The 19,014-nt window shown below is 41.2% G+C and overlaps 1 protein-coding gene across 1 annotated transcript; it reads left to right on the plus strand.

Moving 5' to 3' along the window:
* Window positions 1–600: 600 nt before the first annotated feature.
* Window positions 601–18,954, plus strand: LOC112214988 (KRR1 small subunit processome component homolog). Its single transcript, XM_042318048.1, has 10 exons — window positions 601–804; window positions 1,106–1,281; window positions 4,146–4,280; window positions 4,438–4,563; window positions 13,202–13,285; window positions 14,415–14,471; window positions 15,468–15,638; window positions 16,946–17,023; window positions 17,280–17,376; window positions 17,939–18,954. The coding sequence occupies exons 1-10, from the start codon at window positions 729–731 to the stop codon at window positions 18,079–18,081; spliced, it is 1,143 nt and encodes a 380-aa protein (XP_042173982.1). The 5' UTR covers window positions 601–728; the 3' UTR covers window positions 18,082–18,954.
* The last annotated feature ends 60 nt before the right edge of the window (window positions 18,955–19,014 follow it).

Genomic DNA, 19,014 nt, shown 5'->3' on the forward strand with positions numbered 1-19,014 from the left:
AAAAAAAGGCCATGGTGGCAAAGTAAATACAATATAGCAAGTAAAACACTGGAATGGTAGATTTGCAATGGAAGAATGTGCAAAGTAGAAATAAAAATAATGGGGTGCAAAGGAGCTAAATAAATAAATAAATTATATACAGTAGGGACAGAGGTAGTTGTTTGGGCTATGTACAGGTGCAGTAATCTGTGAGCTGCTCTGACAGTTGGTGCTTAAAGCTAGTGAGGGAGATAAGTGCCGGAAATACAGACCGGAACTGCGTAGTTTGGAAATACTGTCAGAAATGGTTATTTATATAATATAGTGATAGGGGTGTTATTATAAATTGTTTTTTAATTTAACTAGGCAAGTCAGCTAAGAACAAGTTATTATTTACAACGACGGCCTAGGAACAGTGGGTTAACTGCCTTGTACAGGGGCAGAACGACAGATGTTTACCTTAGCTCTGGGATTCGATCTTTCGGTTACTGGCCCAACGCTCTAGGCTACCCGCCGCTCCAATAATGTAGTGATAGGAACGACAAATCAATATGAAGGATAGCTAAATAATAGCAAATATTGTAAGGATCGAAAAGATTGTTGTGGCACAATTTTGCAAAGACTCTTACACATTGGGATATAGTTTCAAGAACGCTCTTAGCACGTAATGCAACGCAGCAATTTTGAATGCAACCCTCATCTTAGTTCCAAACTACGCAGTTCCGGTCTGTATTTCCGGCATAACAAAAATGGCGTCCTCCACTAATGAAGGAAGCGTGAATGAAACGCGGTCGGGGAAGAAGTCGAAAAAGAATACAAACCAAGGTATTACAACGGTATTGTCTAGTATCAGAAACAAATGTATTATTTCTTAATAATAGTCCACGTTTCTGGATACATGTATCTGAGCAGAAGCCTGATTTCCCTTGATTTGTGTAGCTCGCGCCCGGCCTCATGCTTATTTATGGTGCTAGTATGAGCACTGCTTGAAGACTGCTACCAATTTGTTCTCAGTGAAAGAACGTTTGTTCTATGGGAAAACGTGCATGCAATTTACCTACCTAGTTATGAAGCTAAGTATAACGTTAGGTGTGTTATATCCTAGCTTATAATCTTGTATTTTCAGTGGATGAATCTCAACTCTTCACTGTTCCCGATGGATGGAAGGAGCCAGCATTCACAAAAGATGACAACCCCAAAGGTCTACTGGAGGAGAGCAGTTTCGCCACTCTCTTTCCGAAGTATAGAGAGGCATACCTGAAAGAATGCTGGCCACTGGTGCAAAAAGCATTAGGCGATTCAGTAAGTTAAGCAAATTAAAAGGGAAATATGCAGTTGAAATAATAACAAAGCGTCCATTCTGATACGGGTTTGGTTAAAAGCTGAGGGACGTTGCTGGAGAAATGTAGCCACTCAAATTCATAGACAGCTATGAATGCAAGGATTTAACCATCCATGAGATCAAGTTATAGCTTGTACAATGCCTCGAGGCTATAGTGTCTCCATTGTTTATTGGAGTATAAAAACGTATTTTGGGCTCTGATGGGCAGTTGAACTAAGCCCACAAGGCAGTTATATGGTCTATTCCAGAGTCAATGGCCATATATAATTAAAACGTTTAAAAAATGATTTAGGAATAGTAGAAAATTTGCAGAATGTCGGCCTCAATCCATCTCACCCCATCGTCTCGCACTGCCGGGCAGTGGGCTTCCTCTCATCACAATATTTGGTAGTGAGTAGCAATATGGCCAAAATATATCACGGTATTTAAATTTAAAAAATGTATGGTGTGACAGTCTTTTTAGTTTTTGAATAATAAAAGTTATACATTTGCTTTGAGCAGTGAGTGATCCTAGGGTGGCAACACATACATTATAAGTGATTTCGATGAGTCTCCATTCTGATTGTTTTATACTGTTCAATTCAACTTCAACCAAAACAAATTTCAGCACTTATTATTTCTGCATTTCCTGCACTCAATTGCAGTGGTGGAAAAAGTACCCAATTGTTATACATGAGTAAAAGTATAGATGCGTTTGCGTTAATAGAAAATGACTTGTAAAAGTGTCACCCAGTAAAATACTACTTGAGTAAAAGTCTAAAAGTATTTGGTTTTAAATATACTTAAGTATCAAAAGGAAATGTAATTGATATAATGTACTTAATTATCAAAAATAAAAGTATAAATCATTTCAAATTCCTTATATTAAGCAAACCAGATGGCACCATTTTCTTGTTTAAAAAAAATGTATGGATAGCCAGGGCACACTCCAACACTCAGACATAATTGACAAACAAAGCATTTGTGTTTAGTGAGTCCTCAAGATCTGAGGTAGTGGATGACCAGGGATGTTCTCTTGAAAAGTGCGTGAATTGGACTATTTTTCTGTCCTGCTAAGCATTCAAAATGTAACGAGTACTTTTAGGTGTCAGGGATAATGTATGGTGTAAAAAGTACAGTATTTTGTTTAGGAATGTGGTAAAGTAAATGTTGTCAAAAATTTAAAAAAAATTGTAAAGGACAGATACCAAAAAACTACTTAAGTAGTACTTGAAAGTATGTTTTACTTAAGAAGTACTTGAAATAATTTTTACTTAGGTACTTTACACCACTGCTCAATTGAGATCATTTCCACACTGCCACATAGGGCTGCACGATATGGGCAAATAATCTAGGATGTATTTTTAACCAAATGTTGCAATTGTGATGTGACTTGTGAATTAGAGCAAAACTGTTGGAAACATGGAAATATAATGACTATTCTAATTCTATAGTTAGATTATAATAGTGGGCACTTTGAATACAGTGTTTGAGATGACAACAAATTAAAATGCCCGGTAGGAGTTATTGTGATCTGGTAGGAACTAAATTGTTAGTAAGTGTTTCCTAGGGGACCCTATAAGCTTTGGCTACATTTCATGTGTTCTCTTAGCTACTTGATGTAGCTAACATATTCTTGCTTTGCATATTCCTCTTTGATTTAGAAGATACTGTTGCACAAACAACATGCTGATTTAGGTCTACACCATCACTAGTATTATCAGGCTGTATTAGGTAGCTACATTTGCTCATACTCAGTATCTTTATTAGCTAGCTATTAGCATTAGTGGCTAACAATTACCGTCTCAAGATTTAGAGCAACTTGCTAAGAAAAGACAGACTAGCTGTTTGCTGATGTAAGAAACACAAACTAATAGTGTCATTATAGAAGGCTAGTGGATTATTATTAAGAAGCAAAGTGAAAAGCATTGTTGTCATCAACATTGCTGCATTGACCATGCAGACTGAAGGCAAGTGTCTCGTGGTTGAGGAACATCAAATGCGCTCCTTGAGTGACATGGCAAGGTCTGTGTGGAAAGTGGCACGGAGAGAAAGTGGAGCGAGATGACTCAAGTAGCGAAGTGAATTATAAAAATTGACATTACACATGGTGTATCACATTTAACAAACCAAACATTCGGTATAGAAGATAAAGTAAAAACCCAAACCGGTCCCTGCATCAATACCAGTATATCATGAAATATGGTATACTGCCCAGCCCTAGTAGCAACGCCAACCGGATGCTTCACATTTACACATCCGGTGAAATATCTGGCTCATTAATCTGTCTGTGGTGTCACTGTCTGGACCAGCCCCTATGTTATTGTTTTTGTTTTGTGGATGAAACAGAGGAGAGGTGTGTCGAGCGGTGGTAAGAAATGGCAGTACGTATTCTGCTGTTCTATAGCGTGTGCAACACAGGAGGTTGGTGGCACCTTCATTGGGGAGAATGGGCTTGTGTTAATGGCTGGATTGGAATAGTATCAAACACATGGTTTTCATGTGTGATTCCATTCACTCTGTTCCAGCCATTATGAGCTGTCCTCCCATCAGCAGCCTCCACTGGACTGTGCAATGATGTCTCAGGGGGACATTTTTGTTTGCAGCAACTTCTTTGTTGTAAGATCACAATGTGACGAGGTAGTTTCACCATTAAGGGTTCCAGCTTTAAGAATAATGTTACATGTTGACAAGAGTTGATCCATTCTTATCAGCCCGTGTATAGGTGTGTGAGAACATGCAGATATGTAGCCATGTGAGGATGAATGATCCTCTCCTAGATTTAGGCACACAGCCTTTAAATTGTCCAAAGCATTGATGTTCTGCTTTTCTTCCTCATCAACAGCACATCAAGGCCACCCTGGATTTGATCGAGGGCAGCATCACGGTTTGCACCACCAAAAAGACCTTTGACCCATATGCCGTTGTGAGGGCACGGGACCTCATCAAGCTGTTGGCCAGAAGTGTGCCTTTTGAGCAGGTAGGCATGCTCTCTTGTTCATCCATTCATAGTTGAACTTCCAACAATGATCCTGATAATGTGGAAGAATAGTCGAAACTCTATACTTACCCCATAGAAAGAAACCAGTACAAGCATCTTCATTTGGTTGATGTTTTCTTCTGTCTTCCGCCTTTAGGCCGTGCGTATTTTGGAGGATGACATGGCGTGTGACATCATCAAAATTGGCACGCTGGTCAGAACCAGAGAACGGTTTGTGAAGAGGAGGCAGAGACTCATCGGACCTAAAGGATCTACACTCAAGGTGCGTCTTGTTCAACCATGCAGCCAGGGAGAGCGTTCAATGGGATACATAGTAGTTTTGTGTTTAGATGTTAGCATCACTAGGTGGCAGCATAGTGTTAACACCTCCCAACGTTTCAGAATCAGTCAGCTCATCAAATCAAAGTTTTTGTCATATGCACAGGGTGTATACATTTACTTGCAAGCTCTCCTCTCAACAGTGCTACAACAACAAAAATATTGAATTCAAATAAGTAGAAGAAAAAATGAGGACAGTATATAGCTGGAGAGAATGTGCAAAAGAAATATAAAAGTAAAAGCACTTATTCAAAGTAAGTATATTTACTCTTGTAGGGGATATGGAGAGGGAAATTATTCTGTGCAGTAAGAAGTTTAAAGTTTTGTTGGTCTTCTGTACAGGATACACATGGTATACAGCACACAGGATACACATGGTATATAGCACAGGATACACATGGTATATAGCACAGGATACACATGGTATATAGCACAGGATACACATGGTATATAGCACAGGATACACATGGTATATAGCACAGGATACACATGGTATATAGCACAGGATACACATGGTATACAGCACAGGATACACATGGTATATAGCACAGGATACACATGGTATATAGCACAGGATACACATGGTATATAGCACAGGATACACATGGTATATAGCACAGGATACACATGGTATATAGCACAGGATACACATGGTATACAGATACACAGGATACACAGGATACACATGGTATATAGCACAGGATACACATGGTATATAGCACAGGATACACATGGTATATAGCACAGGATACACATGGTATATAGCACAGGATACGCATGGTATATAGCACAGGATACACATGGTATATAGCACAGGATACACATGGTATATAGCACAGGATACACATGGTATATAGCACAGGATACACATGGTATATAGCACAGGATACACATGGTATATAGCACAGGATACACATGGTATACAGCACAGGATACACATGGTATATAGCACAGGATACACATGGTATATAGCACAGGATACACATGGTATATAGCACAGGATACACATGGTATATAGCACAGGATACACATGGTATATAGCACACAGGATACACATGGATACACATGGTATATAGCACACAGGATACACATGGTATATAGCACACAGGATACACATGGTATATAGCACAGGATACACACATGGTATATAGCACAGGATACACATGGTATATAGCACAGGATACACATGGTATACAGCACAGGATACACATGGTATACAGCACAGGATACACATGGTATACAGCACACAGGATACACATGGTATATAGCACAGGATACACATGGTATATAGCACAGGATACACATGGTATACAGCACAGGATACACATGGTATACAGCACACAGGATACACATGGTATACAGCACACAGGATACACATGGTATACAGCACACAGGATACACATGGTATATAGCACACAGGATACACATGGTATATAGCACACATGGTATATAGCACAGGATACACATGGTATACAGCACACAGGATACACATGGTATACATGGTACATGGTATATAGCACAGGATACACATGGTATATAGCACAGGATACACATGGTATATAGCACAGGATACACATGGTATATAGCACAGGATACACATGGTATATAGCACAGGATACACATGGTATATAGCACACAGGATACACATGGTATATAGCACAGGATACACATGGTATACAGCACAGGATACACATGGTATATAGCACAGGATACACATGGTATAGCACAGGATACACATGGTATATAGCACAGGATACACATGGTATATAGCACAGGATACACATGGTATATAGCACACAGGATACACATGGTATATAGCACACAGGATACACATGGTATACAGCACACAGGATACACATGGTATATAGCACACAGGATACACATGGATACACATGGTATATAGCACAGGATACACATGGTATATAGCACAGGATACACATGGTATATAGCACAGGATACACATGGTATATAGCACAGGATACACATGGTATATAGCACACAGGATACACATGGTATATAGCACACAGGATACACATGGTATATAGCACAGGATACACATGGTATATAGCACACAGGATACACATGGTATATAGCACACAGGATACACATGGTATATAGCACACAGGATACACATGGTATATAGCACAGGATACACATGGTATATAGCACAGGATACACATGGTATATAGCACACAGGGACACATGGTATATACACATGGTATATAGCACAGGATACACATGGTATATAGCACAGGATACACATGGTATATAGCACAGGATACACATGGTATATAGCACAGGATACACATGGTATATAGCACAGGATACACATGGTATATAGCACAGGATACACATGGTATATAGCACAGGATACACATGGTATATAGCACAGGATACACATGGTATATAGCACAGGATACACATGGTATATAGCACAGGATACACATGGTATATAGCACAGGATACACATGGTATATAGCACAGGATACACATGGTATATAGCACAGGATACACATGGTATATAGCACAGGATACACATGGTATATAGCACAGGATACACATGGTATATAGCACAGGATACACATGGTATATAGCACAGGATACACATGGTATATAGCACAGGATACACATGGTATATAGCACAGGATACACATGGTATATAGCACAGGATACACATGGTATATAGCACACAGGATACACATGGTATATAGCACAGGATACACATGGATACACATGGTATATAGCACAGGATACACATGTATATAGCACAGGATACACATGGTATATAGCACAGGATACACATGGTATATAGCACAGGATACACATGGTATATAGCACAGGATACACATGGTATATAGCACACAGGATACACATGGTATATAGCACAGGATACACATGGTATATAGCACACAGGATACACATGGTATATAGCACAGGATACACATGGTATATAGCACAGGATACACATGGTATATAGCACAGGATACACATGGTATATAGCACAGGATACACATGGTATACAGCACAGGATACACATGGTATACAGCACACAGGATACACATGGTATACAGGATACACATGGTATACAGGATACACATGGTATAGCAGCACAGGATACACATGGTATACAGCACACAGGATACACATGGTATACAGCACACAGGATACACATGGTATACAGCACACAGGATACACATGGTATATAGCACAGGATACACATGGTATATAGCACAGGATACACATGGTATACAGCACACAGGATACACATGGTATATAGCACAGGATACACATGGTATATAGCACAGGATACACATGGTATACAGCACACAGGATACACATGGTATATAGCACAGGATACACATGGTATATAGCACAGGATACACATGGTATATAGCACAGGATACACATGGTATATAGCACAGGATACACATGGTATATATACAGATACACATGGATACACATGGTATATAGCACAGGATACACAGCACAGGATACACATGGTATATAGCACAGGAGCACAGGATACACATGGTATATAGCACAGGATACACATGGTATATAGCACAGGATACACATGGTATATAGCACAGGATACACATGGTATATAGCACACAGGATACACATGGTATACAGCACACAGGATACACATGGTATATAGCACACAGGATACACATGGTATACAGCACACAGGATACACATGGTATATAGCACAGGATACACATGGTATATAGCACAGGATACACATGGTATATAGCACAGGATACACATGGTATATAGCACAGGATACACATGGTATATAGCACAGGATACACATGGTATATAGCACAGGATACACATGGTATATAGCACAGGATACACATGGTATATAGCACAGGATACACATGGTATACAGCACACAGGATACACATGGTATATAGCACACAGGATACACATGGTATATAGCACACAGGATACACATGGTATATAGCACACAGGATACACATGTATATAGCACACAGGATATATAGCACACAGGATACACATGGTATATAGCACAGGATACACATGGTATACAGCACAGGATACACATGGTATATACACACAGGATACACATGGTATATAGCACAGGATACACATGGTATACAGCACAGGATACACATGGTATACAGCACAGGATACACATGGTATATAGCACAGGATACACATGGTATATAGCACACAGGATACACATGGTATATAGCACACAGGATACACATGGTATATAGCACACAGGATACACATGGTATACAGCACAGGATACACATGGTATACAGCACACAGGATACACATGGTATATAGCACACAGGATACACATGGTATATAGCACACAGGATACACATGGTATATAGCACAGGATACACATGGTATATAGCACAGGATACACATGGTATATAGCACAGGATACACATGGTATATAGCACAGGATACACATGGTATACAGCACAGGATACACATGGTATATAGCACAGGATACACATGGTATATAGCACAGGATACACATGGTATATAGCACAGGATACACATGGTATATAGCACAGGATACACATGGTATATAGCACAGGATACACATGGTATATAGCACAGGATACACATGGTATATAGCACAGGATACACATGGTATATAGCACAGGATACACATGGTATATAGCACAGGATACACATGGTATATAGCACAGGATACACATGGTATATAGCACAGGATACACATGGTATATAGCACAGGATACACATGGTATATAGCACAGGATACACATGGTATATAGCACAGGATACACATGGTATATAGCACAGGATACACATGGTATATAGCACAGGATACACATGGTATATAGCACACAGGATACACATGGTATATAGCACAGGATACACATGGTATATAGCACAGGATACACATGGTATATAGCACAGGATACACATGGTATATAGCACAGGATACACATGGTATATAGCACAGGATACACATGGTATATAGCACACAGGATACACATGGTATATAGCACAGGATACACATGGTATATAGCACAGGATACACATGGTATATAGCACAGGATACACATGGTATATAGCACAGGATACACATGGTATACAGCACAGGATACACATGGTATACAGCACACAGGATACACATGGTATACAGCACAGGATACACATGGTATACAGCACAGGATACACATGGTATACAGCACAGGATACACATGGTATATAGCACACAGGATACACATGGTATATAGCACACAGGATACACATGGTATATAGCACACAGGATACACATGGTATATAGCACACAGGATACACATGGTATATAGCACACAGGATACACATGGTATATAGCACACAGGATACACATGGTATACAGCACACAGGATACACATGGTATATAGCACACAGGATACACATGGTATATAGCACAGGATACACATGGTATATAGCACAGGATACACATGGTATATAGCACAGGATACACATGATATATAGCACAGGATACACATGGTATATAGCACAGGATACACATGGTATATAGCACAGGATACACATGGTATATAGCACAGGATACACATGGTATATAGCACAGGATACACATGGTATATAGCACAGGATACACATGGTATATAGCACAGGATACACATGGTATACAGCACAGGATACACATGGTATACAGCACAGGATACACATGGTATATAGCACAGGATACACATGGTATACAGCACAGGATACACATGGTATACAGCACAGGATACACATGGTATATAGCACAGGATACACATGGTATATAGCACACAGGATACACATGGTATATAGCACAGGATACACATGGTATATAGCACACAGGATACACATGGTATATAGCACACAGGATACACATGGTATATAGCACACAGGATACACATGGTATATAGCACAGGATACACATGGTATATAGCACACAGGATACACATGGTATATAGCACACAGGATACACATGGTATATAGCACAGGATACACATGGTATATAGCACAGGATACACATGGTATATAGCACAGGATACACATGGTATATAGCACAGGATACACATGGTATATAGCACAGGATACACATGGTATACAGCACAGGATACACATGGTATACAGCACAGGATACACATGGTATACAGCACAGGATACACATGGTATACAGCACAGGATACACATGGTATATAGCACAGGATACACATGGTATATAGCACACAGGATACACATGGTATATAGCACAGGATACACATGGTATATAGCACAGGATACACATGGTATACAGCACAGGATACACATGGTATACAGCACAGGATACACATGGTATACAGCACAGGATACACATGGTATACAGCACAGGATACACATGGTATATAGCACACAGGATACACATGGTATATAGCACACAGGATACACATGGTATATAGCACAGGATACACATGGTATATAGCACACAGGATACACATGGTATATAGCACACAGGATACAATGGTATATAGCACAGGATACACATGGTATACAGATACACAGGATACACATGGTATATAGCACAGGATACACATGGTATATAGCACAGGATACACATGGTATATAGCACAGGATACACATGGTATATAGCACAGGATACACATGGTATATAGCACAGGATACACATGGTATATAGCACACAGGATACACATGGTATACAGCACACAGGATACACATGGTATATAGCACACAGGATACACATGGTATACAGCACACAGGATACACATGGTATATAGCACAGGATACACATGGTATATAGCACAGGATACACATGGTATATAGCACAGGATACACATGGTATATAGCACAGGATACACATGGTATATAGCACAGGATACACATGGTATATAGCACAGGATACACATGGTATATAGCACAGGATACACATGGTATATAGCACAGGATACACATGGTATATAGCACAGGATACACATGGTATACAGCACACAGGATACACATGGTATATAGCACACAGGATACACATGGTATATAGCACACAGGATACACATGGTATATAGCACACAGGATACACATGGTATATAGCACAGGATACACATGGTATATAGCACACAGGATACACATGGTATATAGCACAGGATACACATGGTATACAGCACAGGATACACATGGTATATAGCACAGGATACACATGGTATACAGCACAGGATACACATGGTATACAGCACAGGATACACATGGTATACAGCACAGGATACACATGGTATACAGCACAGGATACACATGGTATACAGCACACAGGATACACATGGTATATAGCACACAGGATACACATGGTATATAGCACACAGGATACACATGGTATACAGCACAGGATACACATGGTATACAGCACACAGGATACACATGGTATATAGCACACAGGATACACATGGTATATAGCACAGGATACACATGGTATATAGCACAGGATACACATGGTATATAGCACAGGATACACATGGTATATAGCACAGGATACACATGGTATACAGCACAGGATACACAGCACAGGATACACATGGTATACAGCACAGGATACACATGGTATATAGCACACAGGATACACATGGTATATAGCACACAGGATACACATGGTATATAGCACACAGGATACACATGGTATATAGCACAGGATACACATGGTATATGGATACACATGGTATATAGCACACAGGATACACATGGTATATAGCACACAGGATACACATGGTATATAGCACAGGATACACATGGTATATAGCACACAGGATACACATGGTATATAGCACACAGGATACACATGGTATATAGCACACAGGATACACATGGTATACAGCACAGGATACACATGGTATACAGCACATGATACACATGGTATATAGCACAGGATACACATGGTATATAGCACAGGATACACATGGTATATAGCACAGGATACACATGGTATACAGCACACAGGATACACATGGTATATAGCACACAGGATACACATGGTATACAGCACAGGATACACATGGATACACATGGATATGGTATACAGCACAGGATACACATGGTATATAGCACAGGATACACATGGTATATAGCACACAGGATACACATGGTATATAGCACAGGATACACATGGTATATAGCACAGGATACACATGGTATATAGAACAGGATACACATGGTATACAGCATCCAATGAAATGCTTACTTGCAGGTTCCTTCACGACAGTGCAACAACAATAACAACAACAACAATAATAAAAGATCAGAATACAAACAATGTAAATGGCTCAGTAGAATAGAATAAACAATTTAGCGTAAGTATAATACAGGAAGGCCCAATTTATAGTCAGATATTTACAATTTACACATGTATCAGAGAAAGGGGGGATTGGAGGGCAAGTGTTTCAATTGTGCAGTAGTAAAAAAGTCTGGTATCAGCAAGTATGTCTGTGCTAAGGTGCGGAGAGGCAGTGCAGGTGTTCAGTAGTAGCGGTACTGTCGGCGGATGGAGATTGCTCTCCGTGGAACACATTCAACCTCCCTCTTACAGGCATTTATCTAACCTGTTTCCCACTCAGGCATTGGAGCTGCTCACCAATTGCTACGTCATGGTGCAGGGGAACACTGTGTCAGCCCTGGGACCCTTCAACGGCCTCAAAGAGGTAAGCGCTGATTTCCTCAATCAGGACCATGTTCAGTAGGGTACACCATAGCAAAACATTTTGTAAGGCAAATATGTGTTTTTAGGTAGTACCTCTCCATTTCATTACGTTTCTAAATGCTTTCTCCCTACTGAGCACTATGCTGCTCTCTCCCTTAACCACGCACTGGAACCACTGAAATAAGCCTGTTGAATTCATCAGGTGCCTATTTCTGCTATGGCAACAAATAATTTATTGAATTGGTTTAGATCCCCCCCCCTCTCCATAGGGAGATTAGGCCGTACAAATTTTGCAATTGATGGTAATAAATCCCTTTCAGATGCATACTATCACTATTGCCTTGGAAGCTAAGCAGGGTTGTTCCTGGTCGGTCCCTGGATGGGAGACCAGATTCTGCTGGAAGTGGTGTTGGAAGGCCAGTAGGAGGCACTCTTTTCTCTAGTTTACATTGTTTTTTATCCCAATGCCCCAGGGCAGTGATTGGGGACATTGCCCTGTGTAGGGTGCCGTCTTTTGGATTGGGACATAAAACAGGTGTCCTGGCTCTCTGTGGTCACTAAAGATCCCATGGCAGTTATCATAAGAGTAAGGGTGAACCCCGGTGTCCTGGCTAAATTCCCAATCTGGCCCTAATACCATCATGGCCACCTAATCATCCCCAGCCTCCAATTGACTAATTTCTCTCCCCTGTTACTATTCCGCAGGTTGTTGCTGTAAATGAGAATGTGGCCCAGCGTCGTCCGGGTTAGGGGAGGGTTTCCTTTTCCCGTCGCGCTCTAGCAACTCCTTGTGGCGGGCCAGGCGCCTGCAAGCTGACTCCGGTCGCGAGCTGTACAGTGTTTTTCTGACACATTGGTGCGGCTGGCTTCCGGCATTAAGCGAGCAGTGTGTCAAGAAGTAGTGCGGCTTGGCAGGGTCGTGTTTCGGAGGATGCATGGCTCTCGACCTTCGCCTCTCCCGAGTCCATAGGGGAGTTGCAGCGATGGGACAAGACTAACTACCAATTGGATATCACGAAATTGGGGGGAAAAAGTATATTAAACTTCCCTGGATGAGCAACAATTGTATTTTTTTTTGTGCTCTATGTGACTCAATTATTATCTGCTAAAATATTATTTTTCATATGTAGGTACGGAAAGTGGTGTTGGATACCATGAAGAACATCCACCCCATCTACAACATCAAGGTAATTGATACCTTTCTCCTCCACATCCAATTTGGAGGAGAAGGTGGTCTATGTGGTACTTTGTCATGGTTCGTGGTAAACTTAAAGCAACTGACACTGTTCTATGTAAGAGGATGTGGGGTTTTTGTTGACGCCACAGAGGAAGTCCAAAACAAACTGGAGTCCTTTAGAATAGATGACTTGAACTTACCATGATCCCAAAAGGGGAAGTTTGAAGTTCCTTGACAGCTGAGAACAACATGCTTCAGACTGACTTATTCTATCCGTCATAACTTATTTTCAATTTTTTTAATGTGTTTGGACAGTTGTTTACAAATTCCTTTATTCCGATTGGCTCTCGTACACGGTTGTCAACAATAACCAAAATCTTCGCAAAACAACACTTGTTAGTTGTCCTTGTAGCGGATGTTTTTTTTAATATGGTCAGGAAGGAAGCCATACTTAAGCTTTCTAAGCAGTCAAAGAAATCAAAAATGTGAGGTGTTGCTTCTTTAATGCTGTGGCTCAAGGGACTTAAAGGAGCAATCCTTTAAATCCCATGAGGGATGGGCCTTTGAGAAATGTAACCACTCAAACTCATAGACGGCTGTGGATGCAAGGACTGATCCAAAATATCAAAATTATAGTTTAAAGATTTTTGTTGAAGCTACACCTTGTTTGTTTACAATGACATTGTTTACAAACAATCTTATATTTTGGGTTCTGCCGAATTATACTCTTCAAGAATCAATGGGTGTGTATGACAAGAAGAAAAAGAACAAGGGATATATATATATATATATATTATAAGTACAAAAATGGATGTAGCAATTGCAGATTGCCCCTTTTTAATGAAGGAACTGGCTTGAACTACTGCATCATTTCTGGAGCTTTGCCATGTAGTTACCAGCATGTCGTCTGACTTCAACCGCCCTCAGTTTCAATAATCCAAGTTAATTCTTCCAACACGTTTCTCCCTCTTTCCTCTTGCGACCGTTCGATTGGGGTCGACCGCAGACGCTCATGATCAAGCGCGAGCTGTCCAAGGACCCCGAGCTGCGGCTGCAGAGCTGGGAGCGATTCCTACCCAACTTCCGACACAAGAACCTGACCAAGCGCAAGGAGCCTAAGAAAAAGACGACAAAGAAGGAGTACACGCCTTTCCCCCCGCAGCAGCCTGAGAGCCAGGTTAGTGGGTCAGAACCGCCTCCCCCCGCAGCAGCCTGAGAGCCAGGTTAGTGGGTCAGAACCGCCTCCCCCGCAGCAGCCTGAGAGCCAGGTTAGTGGGTCAGAACCCCCCGCAGCAGCCTGAGAGCCAGGTTAGTGGGTCAGAACCGCCTCCCCCCGCAGCAGCCTGAGAGCCAGGTTAGTGGGTCAGAACCGCCTCCCCCCCGCAGCAGCCTGAGAGCCAGGTTAGTGGGTCAGAACCGCCACCCCCCAGCAGCAGCCTGAGAGCCAGGTTAGTGGGTCAGAACCGCCTCCCCCCGCAGCAGCCTGAGAGCCAGGTTAGTGGGTCAGAACCGCCTCCCCCCCCGCAGCAGCCTGAGAGCCAGGTTAGTGGGTCAGAACCGCCTCCCCCGCAGCAGCCCCAGGTTAGTGGGTCAGCAGCCTGAGAGCCAGGTTAGTGGGTCAGAACTGCCTCCCCCCCAGCAGCCTGAGAGCCAGGTTAGTGGGTCAGAACCACCACCCCCGCAGCAGCCTGAGAGCCAGGTTAGTGGGTCAGAACCACCACCCCCCGCAGCAGCCTGAGAGCCAGGTTAGTGGGTCAGAACCACCACCCCCCGCAGCAGCCTGAGAGCCAGGTTAGTGGGTCAGAACCACCATGCAGGCATGATGTATTTATTTGTATCGGTTCCTGTGTCATACAACATGTCAGCCCAGTATACTAATCTTCATGTAGATGGCACATCAAACGTAGCATACAAAGTGCAAGCACAGTACAATAAAAAATATATATTTTTAAAGTTCAGTTTCAAGATAACACAGGACATTGACAAGTCCTCTTCCGCATACTGTAACGGGTGTGTAATAACTTTGGCTCCAGGCCCACATAGGGATTTCAAAATTCAGCGGAAGGCACAGATTTGTAAGTCAAAAGCAATTTGCGAGCTGGAAAAAGGGCACTTTATATAAAATATATATATATATATATATTTTTATTAGTTCATTATTTCTACATAATTTTTATTTAGTTTTAGAAGTTCAAGTGTGGCCTGGAAATTATTACTCCAAGCCTGGAAATTATTACTCCAGGCCACTCTTGAACGTCTTGTGAATATATTTTAAACTGCCCCTTTTCCGGCCCGCAAATTGCTTAGAAGTTCTTCTTTTTGAATCATCCTTGTACTATAACATACAACAGCCATAGAGCCTAACATCAACAGATGACTTGGTCTATAACTACTTGATATAACCCATCCATCACTAAACCTATCACTAGGCTTGTTCATACCCATGTTCCTGGGTTCACTGTGTTGTGTTTCCTGGTGGTCTAGATTGACAAGGAACTGGCAACGGGAGAGTTCTTCCTTCGAGAGAGTGTTAAGAAGAGGAAGAAGATGGAGGAGATAAAGGTAACCATGGATATCACTTGGCTGTTATCACGTGGCTGTTATCACGTGGCTGTTATCACGTGGCTGTTATCACGTGGCTGTTACTTGACACAGCTTTGTCCTTAGGTGTCGCAACCATCACTGGACTTGATAGCTATGCACCAGTTACTGTTTGTATAGCATTGCATGAGAAACTAATGACCTTCAAAAGACACACAACAGGATTTACTGTGACAAATCCATTTGTCCTATGCCTGATTGTGTCTGTGTTTCCAAGGTGAAACAAGCCGAGGTGTTGTCTAAGAGGCAAGAGGAGCGAAACAGGGCCTTTATTCCTCCTAAGGAGAAACCTGTTATGAAGAAGACCAACAAAGGTACAGTGAGTCATTTGAATAATTATGTTCTTAACTACCTTCTCTCCACCTGACCTTTCCACCCACTTCCTTCAAGCCTTGCCAGACTGCTTCATGTCCCACACCAGTTAGGCAACCAGGCCCTTTCCACCCACTCACAGATCTTTTGAAACTCTCTTCCTCACATTCTTGGGGCTTTTTAAAGCAGGCCTTAAGACTCATCTTTATCAGCTGGCCTACCCTTCCTCCTAGACTTTGGTTGTTGCTTTCATGATATGGATAATGTGGATGCTACCGTGATTACGGATAACCCTGAATGAATCGTGAATAGTAATGAGTGCGAAAGTTAGGCACACAAATATTATACTCCATATGAATATAGAGGTGTTCAGAAACATTCTATTCTCAATTATAATAAAATGATTTTATGCACTTTGAAATGATTATTCTATAATGAAAATCACTTTACAAATGTAATTATGATCATTAACTGACTGGTTAAATGAAGCATTGCCTGAGCACATACTCCCACACAGCCACAGCTAGCTGTTTAATGTGTTTCTTTTACCATGTTTGTTTCTAGCTCCCTCAGAAGCCAAAATCAACATTGAGGCCATCAAGGCCAAGGTAAGGAAAGCCAAGACCAAGAAGCTAGGAGCTCCCTCTGTTAACCCTGTCCCACAGACCAAACCCGCCCATGACAAGAAGAAAAAGAACAAGGGCTAACCTTGGAAAAGCTTGGACAATGGACAATATTCACTATTGCTGCATTCAAACGAGGTATGCAGTTCACTGGCGTGAAGGACGCCAGGTTTGTCAGGACATGGGTTTGTCTAAAGATGTATTTGGGATATTGATAGAATATCCCCAATTCCTCACAGAGATGAATCTTCCTCATAGTTTTGATGAAATGAATATGGAATGCCTCTGTCCTCAGTAGAGGAGACTGTATACAGTAAAGGTGTCTGCCTATATGAGACACCCAATGCCCCAGTGTTACCTAGTTAGCCTGTGACCGAGGCCCGTTCTTCAATGTTGTTTAGCAACTGTTTGTAAGATGTGCACAGAATGTGGTTCACCTGGTTTATCCCGACACCACAGATTCCTCCTCTTGTCCTAATCCTCAGAACAACTTGTACTGCTTTCCACCAACACCTGTCCATGTTAATATGTACAGTAAGCACTCTACTTTATGAAGACTGCGAGTATAATGGCTTATGATGCAGTTAATGCATTGGAAGGCTAGTAATGTTTCATAATGATGCTGACTTAGTCTGTTAATGTATACTCATTAAAAAAAACATGCATACTATTAAAAGCTTTTTTTTATAGTCCTTATTATAAATGATTAACAAGGTATTAAGCTATATACCTGCAGGCTTTGAGAAAAGGCACTGAAAGTTTTAGTTCATGATTAAATGAACATTGTTGTCGTGTGCTGCTACAGGCGTCAAGTGTTGCAGAAATGGGCCTAGAGGACTGCTGAACAGTGACATAGCATTGTGATGTTTAGGAGAACTGTGTGTTGGGCTGCATTCTTTGTAATTTGGTGTTGCTACTTCTAAAAACTCAATAAAACAAGTATATGATAATCTCTTATTCTGTATTTGTAGAATTGATTTTCCTGTTAGGCCAAATGAGATGATTTTAGACACCGCT

The sequence above is a fragment of the Oncorhynchus tshawytscha genome, unplaced genomic scaffold (genome assembly GCF_018296145.1).
Source record: "Oncorhynchus tshawytscha isolate Ot180627B unplaced genomic scaffold, Otsh_v2.0 Un_scaffold_10343_pilon_pilon, whole genome shotgun sequence".
Taxonomy (NCBI): domain Eukaryota; kingdom Metazoa; phylum Chordata; class Actinopteri; order Salmoniformes; family Salmonidae; genus Oncorhynchus; species Oncorhynchus tshawytscha.

Coding starts and splice junctions, on each gene's coding strand:
- LOC112214988 (XM_042318048.1), top strand. CDS start 729: ATGGCGTCCTCCACTAATGAAGGAAGCGTGAATGAAACGCGGTCGGGG. Junction 14,472..15,467: donor ACCCCATCTACAACATCAAG/GTAATTGATACC, acceptor GGTCGACCGCAG/ACGCTCATGATCAAGCGCGA. Junction 17,377..17,938: donor TATGAAGAAGACCAACAAAG/GTACAGTGAGTC, acceptor GTTTGTTTCTAG/CTCCCTCAGAAGCCAAAATC.